We start from the raw sequence: 15,342 nt of genomic DNA, 5'->3' as shown, positions 1-15,342 counted from the left end.
CTCGGTGATGCCAAACCCCTCCACGCCAGCCCCCACTCGGGGGGGGGGGGGGGGCAGCTGGGGTTCACCAGCTCGGGGACATCACGGGGTACCCGCTCCCCCTCCCCCAGCCAGAAGCATCCCTGCAGCATCGCGGGGAGGTGGAGGGGGGGGGGGGGATGTTCTCCACCCTCCCCCGGCGCTGCCTCCATCTGCCCCCCCCCCCCGGGGGGACGCGGGGGGCTCGGGGGGAGCAGCTGCCGCCCGCCCGCCCGCCGCAGCCCTTTGAACGGACCTATCGGTCCCGGCGCCGCCGCCGCCCGCCCCCGCCGGCCGTGATGCAGCCGGGCTCCTCCTCCCCCCGTCCGCAAGGGCTGGGAGCTCCCCTTAGCCTGGTTGCCCTTATTTAATTTCGAGTGTGATTTTGCTATTTTTAGCAGCTGGATCCCCTCCAGTAAGGCTGGGAGCTCGCTCCTTTCCCCCCCCCCCCCCCTCCCCTTCTCCCCCCCTTTCCTATTTTTTTTTTTTTTTTCCCTCGTTCCCCGCAAATGATTTTGACCCAGCTTCCTTCCTCCTGGAGCAATTTTTTTTTTTTTTCTCTCTCTTTATTATTTATATAAATAAGAGGGGGGCCTGGCTGAGCTGTGGATGCGTGTGTGAGTCGCAGCCTCTCTCTCTGCCTTCTCCTTTCAGATCCGCATTTGCGAGCAGCAGCAGCCGCCGGGAGGGGGGGGGGTTTTAATTCGCTTCACAACACAGACACGCCAGGATAGAGAAAAAAAAAAAAAAAAAAAAAAAAAAGCCAAACCAAAAAAAAAAAAAAAAAAAACCAACTAAAAAAAATTCAAACCTCCCCCCCAAAAAAACCCACCCCAAGCACCCAGCTCCGAGATCAAGCTGACTGTGAGTGCCGGCCTTCCTCTTTCCTTTCTGCTCCGGGGGGGTGCGGGGGGGGGGGGGAGGGGGGGCGCTGGGGGGTGCTGGGGAGGGGGGCCCCGGGTCTCTGCTCCCCTCCTCTCCGCATGCTGTGCACGATCGCCCCCGGTTTGCTCTGTATTTGCAAGGACGCGTGTGTGCGTGCGGCGGGCCGGCTCTGCAATGCCTCTTTTTTATTATTATTATTCTTGTTATTAATTATTGTTATTAATAGGGGGATGCACCTGGCGGGAGTGGGGGGGCGGGGGGGGGTGCTGGGGGTCCCCGGGGCCGGTCGCTTTCTGCGCGACGGGACTTTTTCTCCACTTACTCGGTTTCGGGTGATGCAAACGCCCCGCACGGCCCGGGGGGGGGGGGGGGGGGGGGGGGGTAAGGGGGGTTGCGGACACGAGACGACACCCGCACGGCCCTGGGGTGCAACACCCCCCCTTCCCGGCCGCCTGTACTGGGGAACTGGGCCCCCCCCCCCCCTCGCCCCATGCCTGGGGTCGCAGGGTGCGGGGGTCGGGTGTGCGTGTAGGGTGCGGGGGGGGGGTTCGGTGTCGGGTGCGGGGGGTCGGGACCGCGCAAGGTGCGTGGGGCCGGCCCGGGGCAAGGTGCGTGGGGCTGGGGGCGAGGGGCCAGGCCAAGCCCGGCTCACGGCGTGGGGAGGGGGGGCAGACACGCAGGTCGGTGCAAAGTTGCAGTGCCGGGGCTCAGCCGCCCCCCCACCCCCCCGGCAGCAGCACCCGCTGCTCCCCGGGGCGAAACCGTGGGGCCCCGCACCCCCGGCGGGTGGGGGGGGGGGTGATGCCACACAGGGCCGGCTCCACCCGGGGTTTTATTATGCCCCGCAGGACAGGGGCTTCACAAAGCGTGTGATGGTGCCCTTCCTGCCTCTTTTCTTTCTCCCCCACCTCCCTCCTTCCTTTCTTTTATCACTTCCTTTTATTATGCATGCCCAGGAAGGAAGGGGGGGGTGGACTTTCCTTAATAGCAGGCCGGGGGGGGGGGGGGGGGCTTCAAAGCAGCCCCATGGAGGGCTTGTCCTAATGAGGAGCCGCGCACATCCCTTCCCAGCCCTCGCACCCCTGCGGAACAGGCTCTTCAACTTCTGCTTCACTATTTCTTCCCCTCCTCCCTCTCCCGTCCTCCCCCTGCCAGGAGGTGCGGCCGGGATCCTTCTCTAGCAGCAATCAGGCTAGATTTCCTGGGCGTGAAGAGATTTTTGATTATTTTTTTTTTTTTTTTTAAAAAAAAAAAGATCTAAGCCACCGCCTATCTCCCTTGCTTCTCCTGGGCTGGTTTGTTTAATCTAAGAGTAGGTGGTGGGAGCGGGGGATTTATGGGGTTATTTGCAGGGAGAGGTGTAAGCCAGCGCGGGCGGGTGGGGGAAGGCAGGAGCAGGCCCAGGAGCAGCGAGGAGCATCGCTCCGAGGGGTCAGGTTGTCTCTTTTGCAACCCAACTGTCGCCTGTGCAAGCGGTGGCTGCTGAGAACAGCCCAGCTCGTGTCGTGGAGCAGATGGGGCTGGGGGACGAGAGTCCGGCAGCTCACCATCCATAGGGATGGAGAGAGGAGGGATTTTATTTTCCTCCCCCAACTCCATCGATCGAGAGGCAGATGTAGCCCCTCCACCTCCAAACCTGGCAGAGATTTATCCCTCCCAGCCTCGGGGAGCCTGGCAGTCCCCTGCCCGCGTCCCTGACTGCTTCCTCCCTGCGTGGAAAGGTTTTTCTCTCTCAGCTGCTTCCTTTCCTCCATGGCAACACAGCTGCTCCCTCCTCCCTCCTATACGGCTGCGATGCCTGGGAGCGGGGCCGGTGCTGCTTCCCGTGGGCTCGGGGTGCTCCCGGGGCTGGGTGGGTGCCACCAAGCCGGGGAGCATCGCGCCGAGCCGGGGCCGCTCTCAGGAAGAGGGGTGCTGGCTGGGAAGGTGCTGGGGTGGGAGAGAGGAGCATCCCCAGCTCCCACCCGGGCATCCTCCTCATCCTCAGCCCCCTCTGCCAGAGCAGGACATGGAGCCCTTGGTCCCCCGGGGTGGTTTTGGCTCTGGGGCCCCTGGGAGAGGCGGTGGGGGGACAGAGGGGACGTGCACGTGCTTTGCCCAGCACCGACAACTTTGCGGCATTAGGCTCTGGCTCGGGGGGGCCGTACCCGGGGAGGGTCCCCTCAGCATCCCTGGCTGGAGCCGCTGCGTGGGGCCCGTGCCTGTCCCCGGCGGGGCAGAGGAAAGCACGGCAGGGTGGGGGCCATACTGGGCCCATCTGTTTCCAGCTCCAGGAGAGGGTACGGCAGGGCTCGGAGGCTGCATTTCCTCTGGCAAAGATTGATTTAAAAAGAGACAAAACCCTCCCAGCCCCCGGTTAGCCGGCCGGCATTTTTCTTTCCTAAATCTAAACCATACTCTTTTTTTTTTTTTTTTTTTTTCCTAAGAGACTCCTTGAAGGGCTCTGGGATGCTGTGAGTAATATTTTCGGGGTATTTACACAACAGCATGGTTTCTGTCTCCCAGAAAAAAAAAAGAATCCAAGGGTGGTTTTTGTTGTTGTTTTGCACTCGTGAGTCACTTCCAGAGGGGAGCGGGAGCTGACGCATGTTTTTTAAAAAGCCTCGAAGGTCTGAGCACAGGACACAGGGCTCCTCTCACCCACACCATCGCCCTGGCAGGGCTCAGCACCCATGGGGGGGGGCTCAGCACCCCGGCTGCCCCCCCAGCCCTGCTCTCCCCGGTAGCGCTGTCCCGGCGGCTCTAACACCATCCAAATTGAAACCAGTTGCTCAAAACTAAGTGTTATTAACCCTGCAGGCAGAGGTAGGGAGAGTGCCTCTGTCTTCACACGCAGAACCGGGCACACAGCCTTGTAACTGCAGGAGAAGCTGGGCTGGGGGGATGCCGTGCTCAGGAGACGTGGGTCAGACCCAGGGCAGGGGTGCAGGGACCGTCCCCGGAGGGAGAGGAGGCCTTGGGGGGCCTGCATCATCCATTCCAGAGCAACGCTGTGATTTTCCAGCCAAGTGTCCCAGGTAGCTCCAAGCCCCCCACTTAGGGGCAGCGAGACCAGGACGCTGCTCTCCTGGGCCTACTTTTTGCTGGGAAACATCACATCGTTGCTCTGAGCAGGTGCCCCCCTCCTCCATGTGGTCACCTGGGGGTCACCAGGAAGCGCCAGGGCTGTGGTAGCCATCCTGCTCCTTTCCCAGAGCCCATCCTCCTGGCTCCTGGGCTGGGAGCTGGGTGTGGAACCGGCCCCAAGGCTCTGGAAGAGCAGGTTTTCCCTCCACCCCTGGGGAAGCATCATCAAGGTGGAGAGCTGCTGGTGGAGCCTTTTCCTCTGCGGGATTTCCTCATGAGCAGGGAAAACCATCCAGCCCTTTGGGACATGCACGGGGGAGTGGACAAGCCAGCCTGTCCCTAAACCCAGCCAGGGTGGCAGGAGCAGGGTCAGGGGTGCAGGGTGTCAAGGTGGGGTGGGGGGAGCAGGGCTGCGGGAGCCTGCACCACCCTCCCAAGGCCCTGGGACCCCCGTGGGGATGCCCAGAGGCTCCCAGTGTCCTGCCACCACTCGTCCTGTTCCAACTTGTCTGTGCTGACAGAGTGTCTGAGATTTCAAGGACTCCAGATTAAATCTGGAGCCGCTCTTCTCCTTTTGGGAAAAGGGGACGGGCTCTGCAGGAAGGGCCGGCCAAGCTGCTGCTCCCCAAATGCCTGCTGGGGACCCCGGGAGCTGCTTTAGCACCAGGGCACTGCCTAATTCAACGAGGTATCCGTGCCGTGGGTTTGGGGCCAGATCCCGCCTGGCAGCTGGTTCATTTTGCTCCCCAGACGGTGATGGGAGGATGCAGGTTGCATCCTCAGTAGGGATCCAGCTGCAAACCCACCTGGGGGAAGGTGGGGAGCAGGGATGGGTGAGTTGGGGAGGTCGGAGCACCCAGAGCCTTGCCCAGCTATATGGGGCTGGTCATTAGGGCCACAAAACTGGGGAGTAACCCCGGGGTCCTGCTGCCAGGGTCCAGCCCTGCAGCTTCAGACACGTTGCTCCAGACTGTCAGTGTTGGCCCAGGCTCGTTGCACCAGGGCGTTGTCATGGGCCAAAGGGCTGTTTGCAGGAGGGATACAGGGGCAGTTTTGCAGATACTGGTTTTGCAGCAGCAGGAGGAGAGTCACGTCTGCCCAATGTGCTCTGCAATGGGCTTGGGGGTTAAAAAATACAGGTGGGGGTTCTCTCCTAGGCATAGCTCTCAGTGATGCTTTTGATTTCTCCCCTGTGGGCCCTGGGCACAGACTGGCCCCTGTTCCACGCAGGGAGAGGGGCGAGATGTGGGCAAGCCTCTGTGGAGGGCTGTAATGGGGCAGAAGCTTCTTGTTTCAGCTGAATTTTAATTCTAAGAGGCATTTTTAATGGACCCCAGTCCTTGACACCTCCTGACCATGCTGATACCCCACCAGACACCCCCATCCCCACAGAGGGGCCAGGTGGCAGCTGGGGAGGGGGGGGTCAAGCATCCTTACCCGGGGAAGCGGGTGACAGGGGCATGGCCATGGCTGGGCTTGACTCCACAAGGAGGCTCCGGTGGTTCCCCCCGTCCCCTGCAGCCCCACGAGTCACTTCTGTGGCCACCAGTGCCCACCTGCCCCGGGGCGAGGGCTGGGGGGAGCAGCACCAGCCAGCATGGCCATTGCTGACTGACCTTCCTCTCCCCCTTGCTCCTCCTCACTGCTGCTGGAAGGACGATGAGTGAATCTGGCGCCAAATCCACCCAACCCCTGGCCTCCAAGGGGGAGAAAGACGTGGCGGAGAAGAGGGGCCGGGGGCGGCCCAGGAAGAAGCCCCAGGTACGTGGGGTCCCCTGGGAAGAAGGGGAGGGGGGCACCCCACTGCTCTGCCCTCAGGGGCTGGGCACCCCCAGGGTGTGGGGCAGTGAGAAACCCCGGCAGCATCCCCCGGGCAGGGACAGGACGCTGATGGAGATGCCCACAGTGCAGCCCCTGTTACCTCCCTTTGGGCAGCATCTCCTGGGTGTTCACCAGCATCAAAACCCTCCTGGAGGGGGGATCCCTGCACCACCCCAGAGCCCCTCCTGGCCCAGGGAAGGGCTCTGGGCCTCCCCTCGCTCCTCCCCAGGCTGCAGCTGAACCTGCCTTTGCGGACGGGTTATTTAAAGCCCCATTAGCAAAAGCTGCTCAGAGGGATAAGATGCTGCTGGAGCCTTTATAGTGCCAACCCCCCCTCCAGCCCCTTCCCCGGGGCAGGTGGGGTTTGTGCACATCATTTTCCTGCAAAAGGGGCAATTTATTGGTTCTCTAACACTTTGCCAGCCAGTGGCACCAGTAGTGAGCTGGGGCCCAGGGCTGCAAAACCAGTGGGGACCGTCCGGCTAAGCCGAGCGATTAACGCCGGGGCAGGACGGGTCACGTACGTGCCTGGCTGAAGGACGTGCAGGAGCCTGTGCCTGGCTCCTGAGCACCGATCCCAGTCCAACCAGTGCTCCCAGTACCGTATCCAAGAGCATCCCTGCCCTGGTGGGGTCTGCTGGGGAGAATGGGGCTTCCAGCCCGGAGCATCCCGGGGTGCTCTGCTGCTCTGGGTGTGCATCCCTCCCCGGGGACCCCAAATCTGAAGTGACACCTCCCTCCCCCTCTGTTTTCCCTCCAGCAGGAGCCCAGCGAGGCCCCGACCCCCAAGAGACCCCGCGGGCGGCCGAAGGGCAGTAAAAACAAGGCCACCCCGAAAGGCAGGGTAAGTGTCTGGGGACAGGGGCTGCGCCAGCCAAGCAGCCATGCGCTGGGATGTCAGGTCCATTTTGAGCTCAATTATAGACAATTCAGGGCAGATCTACCCCTGAGAGAGGAGGCTCTTGGCCCTGGCCCCCAGGGAAGGGGGGGGGGAGCCTGGGACCGCGTGTGTCAGTGTGTGGACACCCGTGACAAACCTGTTTGCAAAAACACGCGACTCACATCCTGCGCCCGCCTTGTGAGTCACGGGGCTGGGGCCGTCCTGGTGCTGGAAGCCGGCGGCAAGGCGGGGGCTGGGGGGGCCTGGCTGTGGCCCTGGGGCCACCTGGGTGCAGCAGCCCAGGAGATGCCACTGGGGTGATGAATTTGGCAGTCGTGGGTGGGAGGAAGGGGAAACGCTGCTCGCCCCCTGGCAGCATCCTGGGGATGAGGGGATGGCCCCAGCCTGACCAAAAGATATTTTTTACTCAGAAAGCTGCAGTCACACCAGGGAGAAAACCTCGAGGCCGACCTAAAAAATCGGTGAGTGGGCTTTTCCCTTCCTCCTCCATCCTGGCAGGGTGCTGGGCACTCTGGGGGGCACGGCAACCCCCCCAGCTGTCCCCACAAGTGTGGGGTAGTTGTTGCTGGTCTGGAAGGGACCAGAGCACTGAGCAAAACGGGGACACGGCGTGGCACAGGATGACCTCCAAACCTGGCCATTCTGTGCCCTGGGTGCAAGCACTAGGGGGGCTGAGCTGAGCTGTCCCAGCTCCCCAAACTCCCCACGGCCCGGGGAGCAGGAGGCAGCTGGTCCTGCCTCGGTGGCACGCTGGCACACGCCTGCCCAGGCGCCCGCTGCGTCACCGGCACGGCATTCCTGCAGCCTGCGCGCGCACCAACCCCCTCCGCACGCTACAGCCACCCTCTTATTTTATGCTTTGCCTCCTCCATTTCATTTTTTTCCGCCTCTCCCCTTTCCCCACATCGGTTTGCAGCCCCGCGGGAGCTCTGGTGGCTGCTGTGCACCCACGAGCATCACCCAGATGGTTGGGAGAAGGTTTCGTCACCCAACGTGTACATCCCACCGTCCCCAGCCCCGGGCCATGTCCCCGTGCCCAAGAGCTGCCACCAAGCACTGGCACACAGGAGCCACCCAAGAGCATCCTCAGGGTGCGGCTGCTCAGCCCCAAGCGGGGTTTTGCCCCTTTTCCCACTTAAAATTCCTCGTGGAGGGCGAGGGGCTGAGACCAGCCAGGGCTGCAAACCAGGGGGTCGCATCCTGCCATCTCCTGCGGCGGTGTCACAGCACCAGGGGCTGTTTTGGGGACCCCAGGGCAGGGAGCTGGTTCGGTGGGGTGGGACCGAGCCCATCCCATGCCGGCGGGGCCGTGCCGGGGACACCGTGTCCCGCTTTGGCAGCCGCTGGCCACAGTGGCTTTTTTATGAATGAAGCGGGAGGAAGCGGGGGCCGGTGCTGACTCACGCTCACACTCAGCCCTGACTCACCGCCGCGTGCGGGGCCGTGACGATGCTCACGGGCGCTGGAGGCCAGACACGGACACACGGACACCCGGTCCTGCCACCACCGGCACCCCCCCAGTGACAAGGGGGGGGACACAGCAGTGGCGCTGGGGACCACGGTCTCACACTTGCGGGGTGTGCAGCTCCCCCCCCCCCTCGCTGCGAGCCCAGCTGGGGGGTTTCTCACCTGGGATTTAACCCGTAACGGTTAAACCCGGAGCAAGGTTCAGTCCCCAAATCCAGAGGGGTGCTGGTGCCTCAGTTTCCCCGCTTTGCGCAAGGGGCGTAGTGTCAGCCCTTCAGCCGGGTTCGATGGGGGGGTGTCTGCAGCCCTGGGCGCCCCCCTGACTGCGCTCTTTTGCCTCGCAGCAGCAGGACGAGGAGGAGGTGAACATTTCCCAGGAGTCATCCGAGGAGGAGCAGTGAAACCTCCCGAACCGGCGCTACCTCATCGCCCGACGGTCCCGCGTCCTCGGCGGCCAGGGGAGAGGGACGGGGAGAAACCCACCGCGCCGCCCTGGCTTTTTCCCCCTCCATCCTCCGCTCCTTCCTCACCCTCAGACAACGGCAGCACTGGAAATGCCCCAACCCGGGCGGCCCCGGCAGCCCCCAGCTTGGGGAGGGGGGGGGCACCTGCCCCAGCTCCCCCCCTCTCCCCAGCGCTGGGTTTTGGGGCAGCCCCATTGGCAAAGGGGGTGTCTGGCAGAGCACCGGGGCTGGGACCCCCCGACTTTTCTGCACACCCCCCCCCTCCAAATGCAGTGATCTCACCCATCCAAAGCGAGTGCTGGTTGCCCCCCCCCCAGCACCAGGCTTTGCCCTGGAGCCTCTGCAGGGAAGAGAAAGGGGGGTCAGCAAAGGTGAGGACCCCCCCCTCCAAATGCATTAGACCTTCGCTCTGGCCTGCTGCTACCCCAGGCAAACCCCCCCTTGTAACCCCCCCAGTTCTGGGCGACTGCACTGTGTGTGGGAGAGCAGCCCCGCGGCGATGCCGGGGCTCAGTGCCCGTCCCAGCGGGGCCTGAGTGGGGCCGGCTCAGGGCAGCCCTCTCCTCATAGGTTCTGGTATATATATATATATATATATTTTTTTTTTTTTTTTTAGTACTTTTTGTTTTTTCCTTTCATTCACAACTACCTCTGGATATTTAAGTTCCACTCTCTGAACTCACAGACATGCTGCTGCTGTGCTGGCTGCCGGGGCACCGTTGGCTCCATGTTTTCTTTTTCGGGGTGTTGCTGGGGGCTGTGGGGTATTCTTTTTCCCTCCTCTTTTTTTGGGGCTTTTCCTTTTTTTTTTTTTTTTTAAATTGTTATTTTAAGGTTAGGTTGCTCTGCTGCTCCAAGGGATAGAGGCTGGCAGGGCGGTGGGGTGGGGGGACCACAGGATACTCCCCCTGCCCCACCACCCCCTGCACGACGGCTGCAGTGGGACCGGAGGTCAGTGCCGGGCGGCCCCAGCGGGAGAAAATTGGGGTTTGGTTTCAGTTTGGGGTTTGGTTTTTTTCAGTCCACTGTTAACGACCTTTTGGTTTCCTATTTGCAGTTACTTGAATAAAACATTTTATGGATGTTTGACACCTCTGCTCTGGACTCTGGGCTGGGGGGCCCAGCCCCCCGCAGCGGGGTGGGAGCAGGTTTTCTCCACACAGGGAGAGCCCACGGGCATGGAGCGGCCACTCCCCACGGCACCTTCTCCCCAGGGACATCTGTGATGGTGCCAACCATCCTCCGCGGGGACGGACGGGAGCTGCCGATGGAAACAGAAACAGGCAAAACCCCGCTGCTCCCCCCCCCGCCTCAAACTCCCATCCTTGGTGCCTTCTGATCACCAGACAGAGTCATGACGCTGCCGAGGACAGGAACGTGCGATGCTGACCCCGACGTTGGGCCTGGCCCGTGCTCTGGCCGCACTTGTGCTGCTGAAAATCCAACGTGGAGGCTCTCGGCTGAATGCAGAGAAACACATTTATTTGCTCCAGCACACGCTGCGCCGCTCCTGCCCTCCATGCCCGGCAAAGCCCCAGAGCCCGGCTGCTCCCGTGCCAGGGTGCCAGCCCCGGCCGTCCCGCTCGGTGCTTTTTAAGGGGCTGGCAGGGCGGTTCAAGCAAAAAAATGGCAAAAACAGGCGCTGAAGTGGGAGATAACCCGTTATCGTCAGCGCTCAGGCAGCGGCATCGCTCCCGGGCAGCAGGCACCGGCATCGCCGCCCCGCCACGGGCGCATCACGCCCTTCCCGGGGCTGACACCGTCGTCCCTTGCGTCCTGCGGGCAGGATTCGGCCCCAGCTCTCCGGGCAGCATCAGGCCTTCCAGTCCCTGCGTGGGGGCCGATGGGGCGAGGTTCCTCCCCAGCCGGGCACCACCTGCAACAGAGAGCGTGGCCTCAGCGTGCTGGGCAGCTCGGGGCGGGGGGGGGAACAGCGGGTGGCCCCAGCCCAGACCCCCACTGGTGCTGAGCAGGGGGACAAAGCAACTCCCAATAGTGGCAGGGTGGGTGGAGAAGCCCCAGGCTTGTAGGCACTGGCCGGACAGCCCAATTGTCCCAAAACCCTCTGGATTACACCCAAACTCATCTGGCTCCCCCAGCCCGGCGCCCCCTCGGGGCAGGCTGGCTCCGTGGGTTCCCACCCGGGCTCAACAGCCCCCCGTGAGCTCCCTAATCTGGTGCTGCCCAACACTGATTTTTCACGCCAAAACCCATAAATAGCAATTCCCGGCAGCAGCGTGCATGGCTGGCAAACCACCCACACAGCCCCCCCCCAAACTACACCCATCCCTAAAACCAAACTGCCGGCCCCAAAACGCAGCAGCTCACCCACCCGGGTGTCCTCGGCCTCCACCAGCAGCTCCTGCTCCGACTCCTGCAGCTCCTCGGCCGGGTCGTAGCTGTACATGGGCAGCAGGCGGTGGCGCAGCCGGTCAAACCTGGCACGGGGAGGGCGGCTGAGCGCCAGCGGGTCCCACACCGACACCCCCTCGCCCCCCAAACCCTGTCCCACGGCCCCCCACGCTCACCTCCGCTTCTTCTGGACGTACATCACCTGTAAAGGAGACCGGGGCAGGCGTGAGCGGGCGAGGGGCTGGGGAGGGTGTTTGGGGCCCCCCCTCCCCACCCCAGGCCCGGTGCTCACCCACTCACCGCGGCCAGGAGGGCGCCCAGGAGGGTGACGAGGAGGAAGGGTCCCAGGACGTAGCCCACCAGCGAGTCGCCCGCCGTGCCCGGGGCCGTGGGGGCCGTGGCGTTGCTCATGGCCCAGCGCCGGCTCCTCTCCGCATGGGGACGGGGGGGTCCGGCCCCGCCGGACGGGACATCTGAGAACGCACAACCGCCCCGGTATTAACCAGCCACCCTGGTAATAACCAACTACCCTGGTAATAACCCGCTGCCCCGGTATTAACCAGCCACCCTGCTAATAACCAACTACCCCGGTAACAACCCACTGCCCTGGTATTAACCAGCCACCCTGCTAATAACCAACTACTCCAGTAATAACCCACTGCCCTGGTATTAACCAGCCACCCTAGTAATAACCAACTACCCTGGTAACAACCCGCTGCCCCGGTATTAACCAGCCACCCTGGTAATAACCAACTACCCTGGTAACAACCCACTGCCCTGGTATTAACCAGCCACCCTGGTAATAACCAACTACCCTGGTAACAACCCACTGCCCTGGTATTAACCAGCCACCCTGGTAATAACCAACTATCCTGGTAATAATCCACTGCCCCGGTATTAACCATCCACCCTGGTAATAACCAACTACCCCGGTATTAACCAGCCACCCTGGTAATAACCAACTATCCCAGTAATAACCCACTGCCCCAGTATTAACCAGCCACCTGGGTGATAACCCACTGCCTCAGTATTAACCAGCCACCCTGGTAACAACCAACTACCCCGGTATTAACCAGCCACCCGGGTGACAACCAAACACCCCGGTACTAACTACCCACCCCAGTACCAACCAACCTCCCCACCAGTAACCCACCACCCGGTGCGACCCCCGGGGCCGGGCAGGACCCCGGGCCGGTACCGCCCCGGCCGGGAGGGATGATGCTCCCCGGGACCGGCCCCCCCGCCGCGGCAGAGCCCCCCCTCGGGCCGGGACTGGCCGGCGTGGGGCGGGGAGGGGGGTCACCCCGCAGGGGGGTCGGGGGTTCCCCCCACGCGCAGGAGAAGCGGGGAGGTGGTGGGGGGGGGGGATGACACAGGCAGGGGAGCGCCGGCGGCACCCCCGCCCCCCGCGGGACACTCGCCCCCCCGCACCCCTCCCTAACCCCGACCCCCCCCCGTCCCCGCACCCCCGTTGCCCCCCCCAATCGCCCCCCCCCCGCCGCGCATCCCCGCCCCGCCCCACCTGCGCGCGCCGCGCACCGCCCGCACCCGGAACCGCGCGGCGCGTGACGGGGGGCGGGGCTTGGAGGGGCGGGGCTTGGATGGGGCGGGGGCAGCGCGGGGCCGGTAGGGGGCAGCAGAGACCGGGCGGGGGGGGGATGCGGGGAGGGGCGGGGGGGGTGAAGGAGAAAAGGGAAAAAGGGGGAAGAGGGGGAGAAAAAAGGGGAAAGGAAAACAGAAAAAAATGGAAAAATGAAAAAGGGAAGGGCAATGAAAAATGGCAGAAAAAGGGGGAAAAAGAGGGAAAGGACACGGGGGGCACACGGAGAAAAAAGGGGAAAGGATTTGGGAAAGAAAAACAAAAATAATGGAAAAATTTAAAATGGGAAGGGAAAAAAATATCGGAAAAAATGGGGAAAGGAGGGAAAGGACATGGGGGGCACAGAGAGAAAAAAGGGGAAAGGGGACAGAAAAATGAAAAAAAAAAAGAAAAATGAAAAACAGGAAGGGAAAAAGAAAAATATCAGAAAAAGGGGGGAAAAGAGGGAAAGGACACGGGGGGCACATGGAGAAAAAAGGGGAAAGGATTTGGGAAAGAAAAACAAAAATAATGGAAAAATGAAAAATGGGAAGGGAATAAAATATCAGAAAAAATGGGGAAAGGAGGGAAAGGACATGGGGGGCACAGAGAGAAAAAAGGGGAAAGGGGACAGAAAAATAAAAAAAAAAAAAAGAAAAATGAAAAACAGGAAGGGAAAAAGAAAAATATCAGAAAAAGGGGGGAAAAGAGGGAAAGGACATGGGGGGCACAGGGAGAAAAAAAGGGAGAGGAAAGGGGAAAGAAAAAATGGAAAAATGAAAAACAGGAAGGGAAAAAGAAAAATATCAGAAAAAAGGGAAAAAGAAAAATATCAGAAAAAAGGGGGAAAAGAGGGAAAGGACATGGCGGGGCACAGGGAGAAAAAAAAGGGGAAAAGAAAGGGGAAAGAAAAATTTTAAAAATGGAAAAATGAAAAACTGGAAGGGAAGAAGAAAAAATTGGGGAAAAAAGAGAAAAATAATAGAAAGGACATGGGGGGTACAGGGAGGGGTGGAGGGAGGGGATGGGTGGAAGGACAAATGGTGATGGAGGGAGGGAGGGATGGGGGGCAGGGGACACAGCTGGATGGGGCACATCTGGGGGCAGGTGGGTGAGGGACAGATGGACGGACAGATGGTGGGTGGACGGACGGGTGCACACCAGGGTGGGTGGCTGCGTCCCTGCACCGTCAGCGGTGTGGACGGGCAGACAGACGGACAGCGGGACGGACGGACAGAGGGATGGAGACACGGGTGGGGGGTGAGATGACAGACCCGCGGGGGCCCTGGTCCCCCACAGGTGCCCTGACAGGGTCACCCACAGCGGGGGCTGCCCTGGGTCCCCTCCCCGGGCCGAGGCTCACGCTGCGGCCGATCCCCGCGCGGGGCCGGACCCTCAGAGACCCCGGGAGCCCGGGCAGGGGCTGTCGCGGTGCCGGTGGTGCCACCCACGGCGGTGGCAGCGGCCCAGCCCTGATCCCCGGCCCCTGGGCTAATCCGCTTTGCCCGCACTGGGACCAGATGGCCCCGCTAAGTGGGTCAGGCGGGAGCAGGGGACACTGGGGAGCCCCATCTCACTTCCCGATAGCTAAAGAAAAATAATAATAAGTGAAATGAGGTGGAAGAGCCTGGAAATGGAGGAACCGGGGAGACGTGGCTGCTAGTGCCCCGGCTGCTGGAGGGACAGGGCTTGGTGCCACCGCAGAGCATCCTGCGCCGGCAGGATGGCAGCGTCAGGGAAAAACAGCCCCCCCGGGAGGGACACAGCCAGGGTCACCCTCCTCCTGCCCTCACCAGGTTATTTTCACCTCTTGGTCCCTGCGCCAGCCCCCGGATGGGGTTTGGGGGCCCCGCTGAGGCCCCACGGCTGCAGGGCACTGGAGGGGCAGGAGCGGAGGTGCCCTCGGCCAGGTGTGGAGTGGGGGATGCTGGAGCCCCTCGTGCGGGGTGGGAAGGGGTAGGGGTGGCAGTGGCACCCCCCAGCCCAGAAGAGGCCACCAGCTGTCCTGAGAGCACCTGACGCTGCTGTTCCCGCTGTCCCCGGTGGTCCTGGCAGCCCTGCTGTGCACAGCACCTCGCTGACCCCACGGTCCCCAGTGGTCACACCCGTCCCATTGTCCGTGTTGACCCTCCCTGCTCCAAACAGCCTTCCTAAAGCAGCCGCAGCCCCCCCGCCCCCCATCTGCAGAGTCAGGGGAGCACCCACCTCCAGCCCAGCACCCACCTCCCTGCGGGATTTTGGTGGCACCGGGGGAGGCAGATCCTGGGGGTCAGCCCTGGCGAGAGGGGTCTTGGGGGAGCCCCACGTGCTGAGCACGGCCTCACCCCCACGTGAGCAGCATCTCTCCTCCCATCCCTCCATCATACCCAAAAGGGCCAGGATCTGGCCAGCACCGCTGCAAAGGGGGAAAAACACGGTGGGGCTGGGCCCCCCCAGTACCCCCCAGCCACAACAGGGGTGGGGGGAGGGTGGGAAGCGCATCCACACGGTGTGGGCTTCCCGCTCCGCCGCCATCCACCGCTGCCCAGCCCCTCCCAGCCTGGCGCTGCCGTGCTGCAGCTAAAAATAAATCCAGCAATTTCTAGGAAAGTTCCTTGGAGAGAGACAAGGGAGCGGGAGCGAGGCGGGGCTGGCGGGAGCAACCAGCCAGCGCAGCCGGGCTGGAGGAGCGTGCGGGGTCCTGGGGGAATCAGCGTGCTTTATCAGCAGAACAGGGGGGGTCACCAACACCCCCCTGCATGGCCAGAGGCAGCTCTGGACACTCACAGTATCCCCAAATCCTGGGTGAAT

The 15,342-nt window shown here is 62.3% G+C and overlaps 2 protein-coding genes across 8 annotated transcripts; one reads left to right on the top strand and one right to left on the bottom strand.

Annotated features, from left to right (window-relative positions):
- Positions 1 to 540: 540 nt before the first annotated feature.
- On the top strand, positions 541 to 9,703 carry HMGA1 (high mobility group AT-hook 1). Of its 4 annotated transcripts, none has more exons than XM_074925724.1 (5): positions 541 to 882; positions 5,625 to 5,730; positions 6,554 to 6,634; positions 7,102 to 7,152; positions 8,506 to 9,703. In XM_074925724.1, the coding sequence occupies exons 2-5, from the start codon at positions 5,629 to 5,631 to the stop codon at positions 8,557 to 8,559; spliced, it is 288 nt and encodes a 95-aa protein (XP_074781825.1). In that variant the 5' UTR covers positions 541 to 882; positions 5,625 to 5,628; the 3' UTR covers positions 8,560 to 9,703. The 4 variants fall into 4 exon arrangements, with proteins under 4 accessions (XP_074781825.1, XP_074781824.1, XP_074781822.1 ...); XM_074925723.1 differs by having other exon boundaries at positions 546 to 882; positions 6,551 to 6,634; XM_074925721.1 differs by having other exon boundaries at positions 554 to 882; positions 8,503 to 9,703.
- Positions 9,704 to 10,082: 379 nt separating this feature from the next.
- SMIM29 (small integral membrane protein 29) lies at positions 10,083 to 13,994 on the bottom strand. 4 transcript variants are annotated; one of them, XM_074925511.1, is made up of 5 exons: positions 13,916 to 13,994; positions 11,274 to 11,446; positions 11,150 to 11,175; positions 10,954 to 11,059; positions 10,083 to 10,497 (listed from the first exon to the last, which is right to left on the bottom strand). In XM_074925511.1, the coding sequence occupies exons 2-5, from the start codon at positions 11,382 to 11,384 to the stop codon at positions 10,435 to 10,437; spliced, it is 306 nt and encodes a 101-aa protein (XP_074781612.1). In that variant the 5' UTR covers positions 11,385 to 11,446; positions 13,916 to 13,994; the 3' UTR covers positions 10,083 to 10,434. The 4 variants fall into 4 exon arrangements, with proteins under 4 accessions (XP_074781612.1, XP_074781608.1, XP_074781609.1 ...); XM_074925507.1 differs by lacking the exon at positions 13,916 to 13,994 and adding an exon at positions 12,496 to 12,563; XM_074925508.1 differs by lacking the exon at positions 13,916 to 13,994 and adding an exon at positions 12,116 to 12,226.
- Between the last annotated feature and the right edge of the window lie 1,348 nt (positions 13,995 to 15,342).

The sequence above is a fragment of the Athene noctua genome, chromosome 23 (assembly GCF_965140245.1).
Source record: "Athene noctua chromosome 23, bAthNoc1.hap1.1, whole genome shotgun sequence".
NCBI classification, from domain to species: Eukaryota; Metazoa; Chordata; class Aves; order Strigiformes; family Strigidae; genus Athene; species Athene noctua.
The sequence above is the reverse complement of the archived record's forward strand: the minus strand, read 5'-3'. Positions and strand labels throughout refer to the sequence as shown.

Coding starts and splice junctions, on each gene's coding strand:
- HMGA1 (XM_074925720.1), top strand. CDS start 5,629: ATGAGTGAATCTGGCGCCAAATCCACCCAACCCCTGGCCTCCAAGGGG. Junction 5,731..6,550: donor GGCCCAGGAAGAAGCCCCAG/GTACGTGGGGTC, acceptor TTTTCCCTCCAG/CAGGAGCCCAGCGAGGCCCC. Junction 6,635..7,101: donor AGGCCACCCCGAAAGGCAGG/GTAAGTGTCTGG, acceptor TTTTTTACTCAG/AAAGCTGCAGTCACACCAGG.
- SMIM29 (XM_074925511.1), bottom strand. CDS start 11,384: ATGAGCAACGCCACGGCCCCCACGGCCCCGGGCACGGCGGGCGACTCG. Junction 11,176..11,273: donor TGGGCGCCCTCCTGGCCGCG/GTGAGTGGGTGA, acceptor TCTCCTTTACAG/GTGATGTACGTCCAGAAGAA. Junction 10,498..10,953: donor TGGAGGCCGAGGACACCCGG/GTGGGTGAGCTG, acceptor TCTCTGTTGCAG/GTGGTGCCCGGCTGGGGAGG.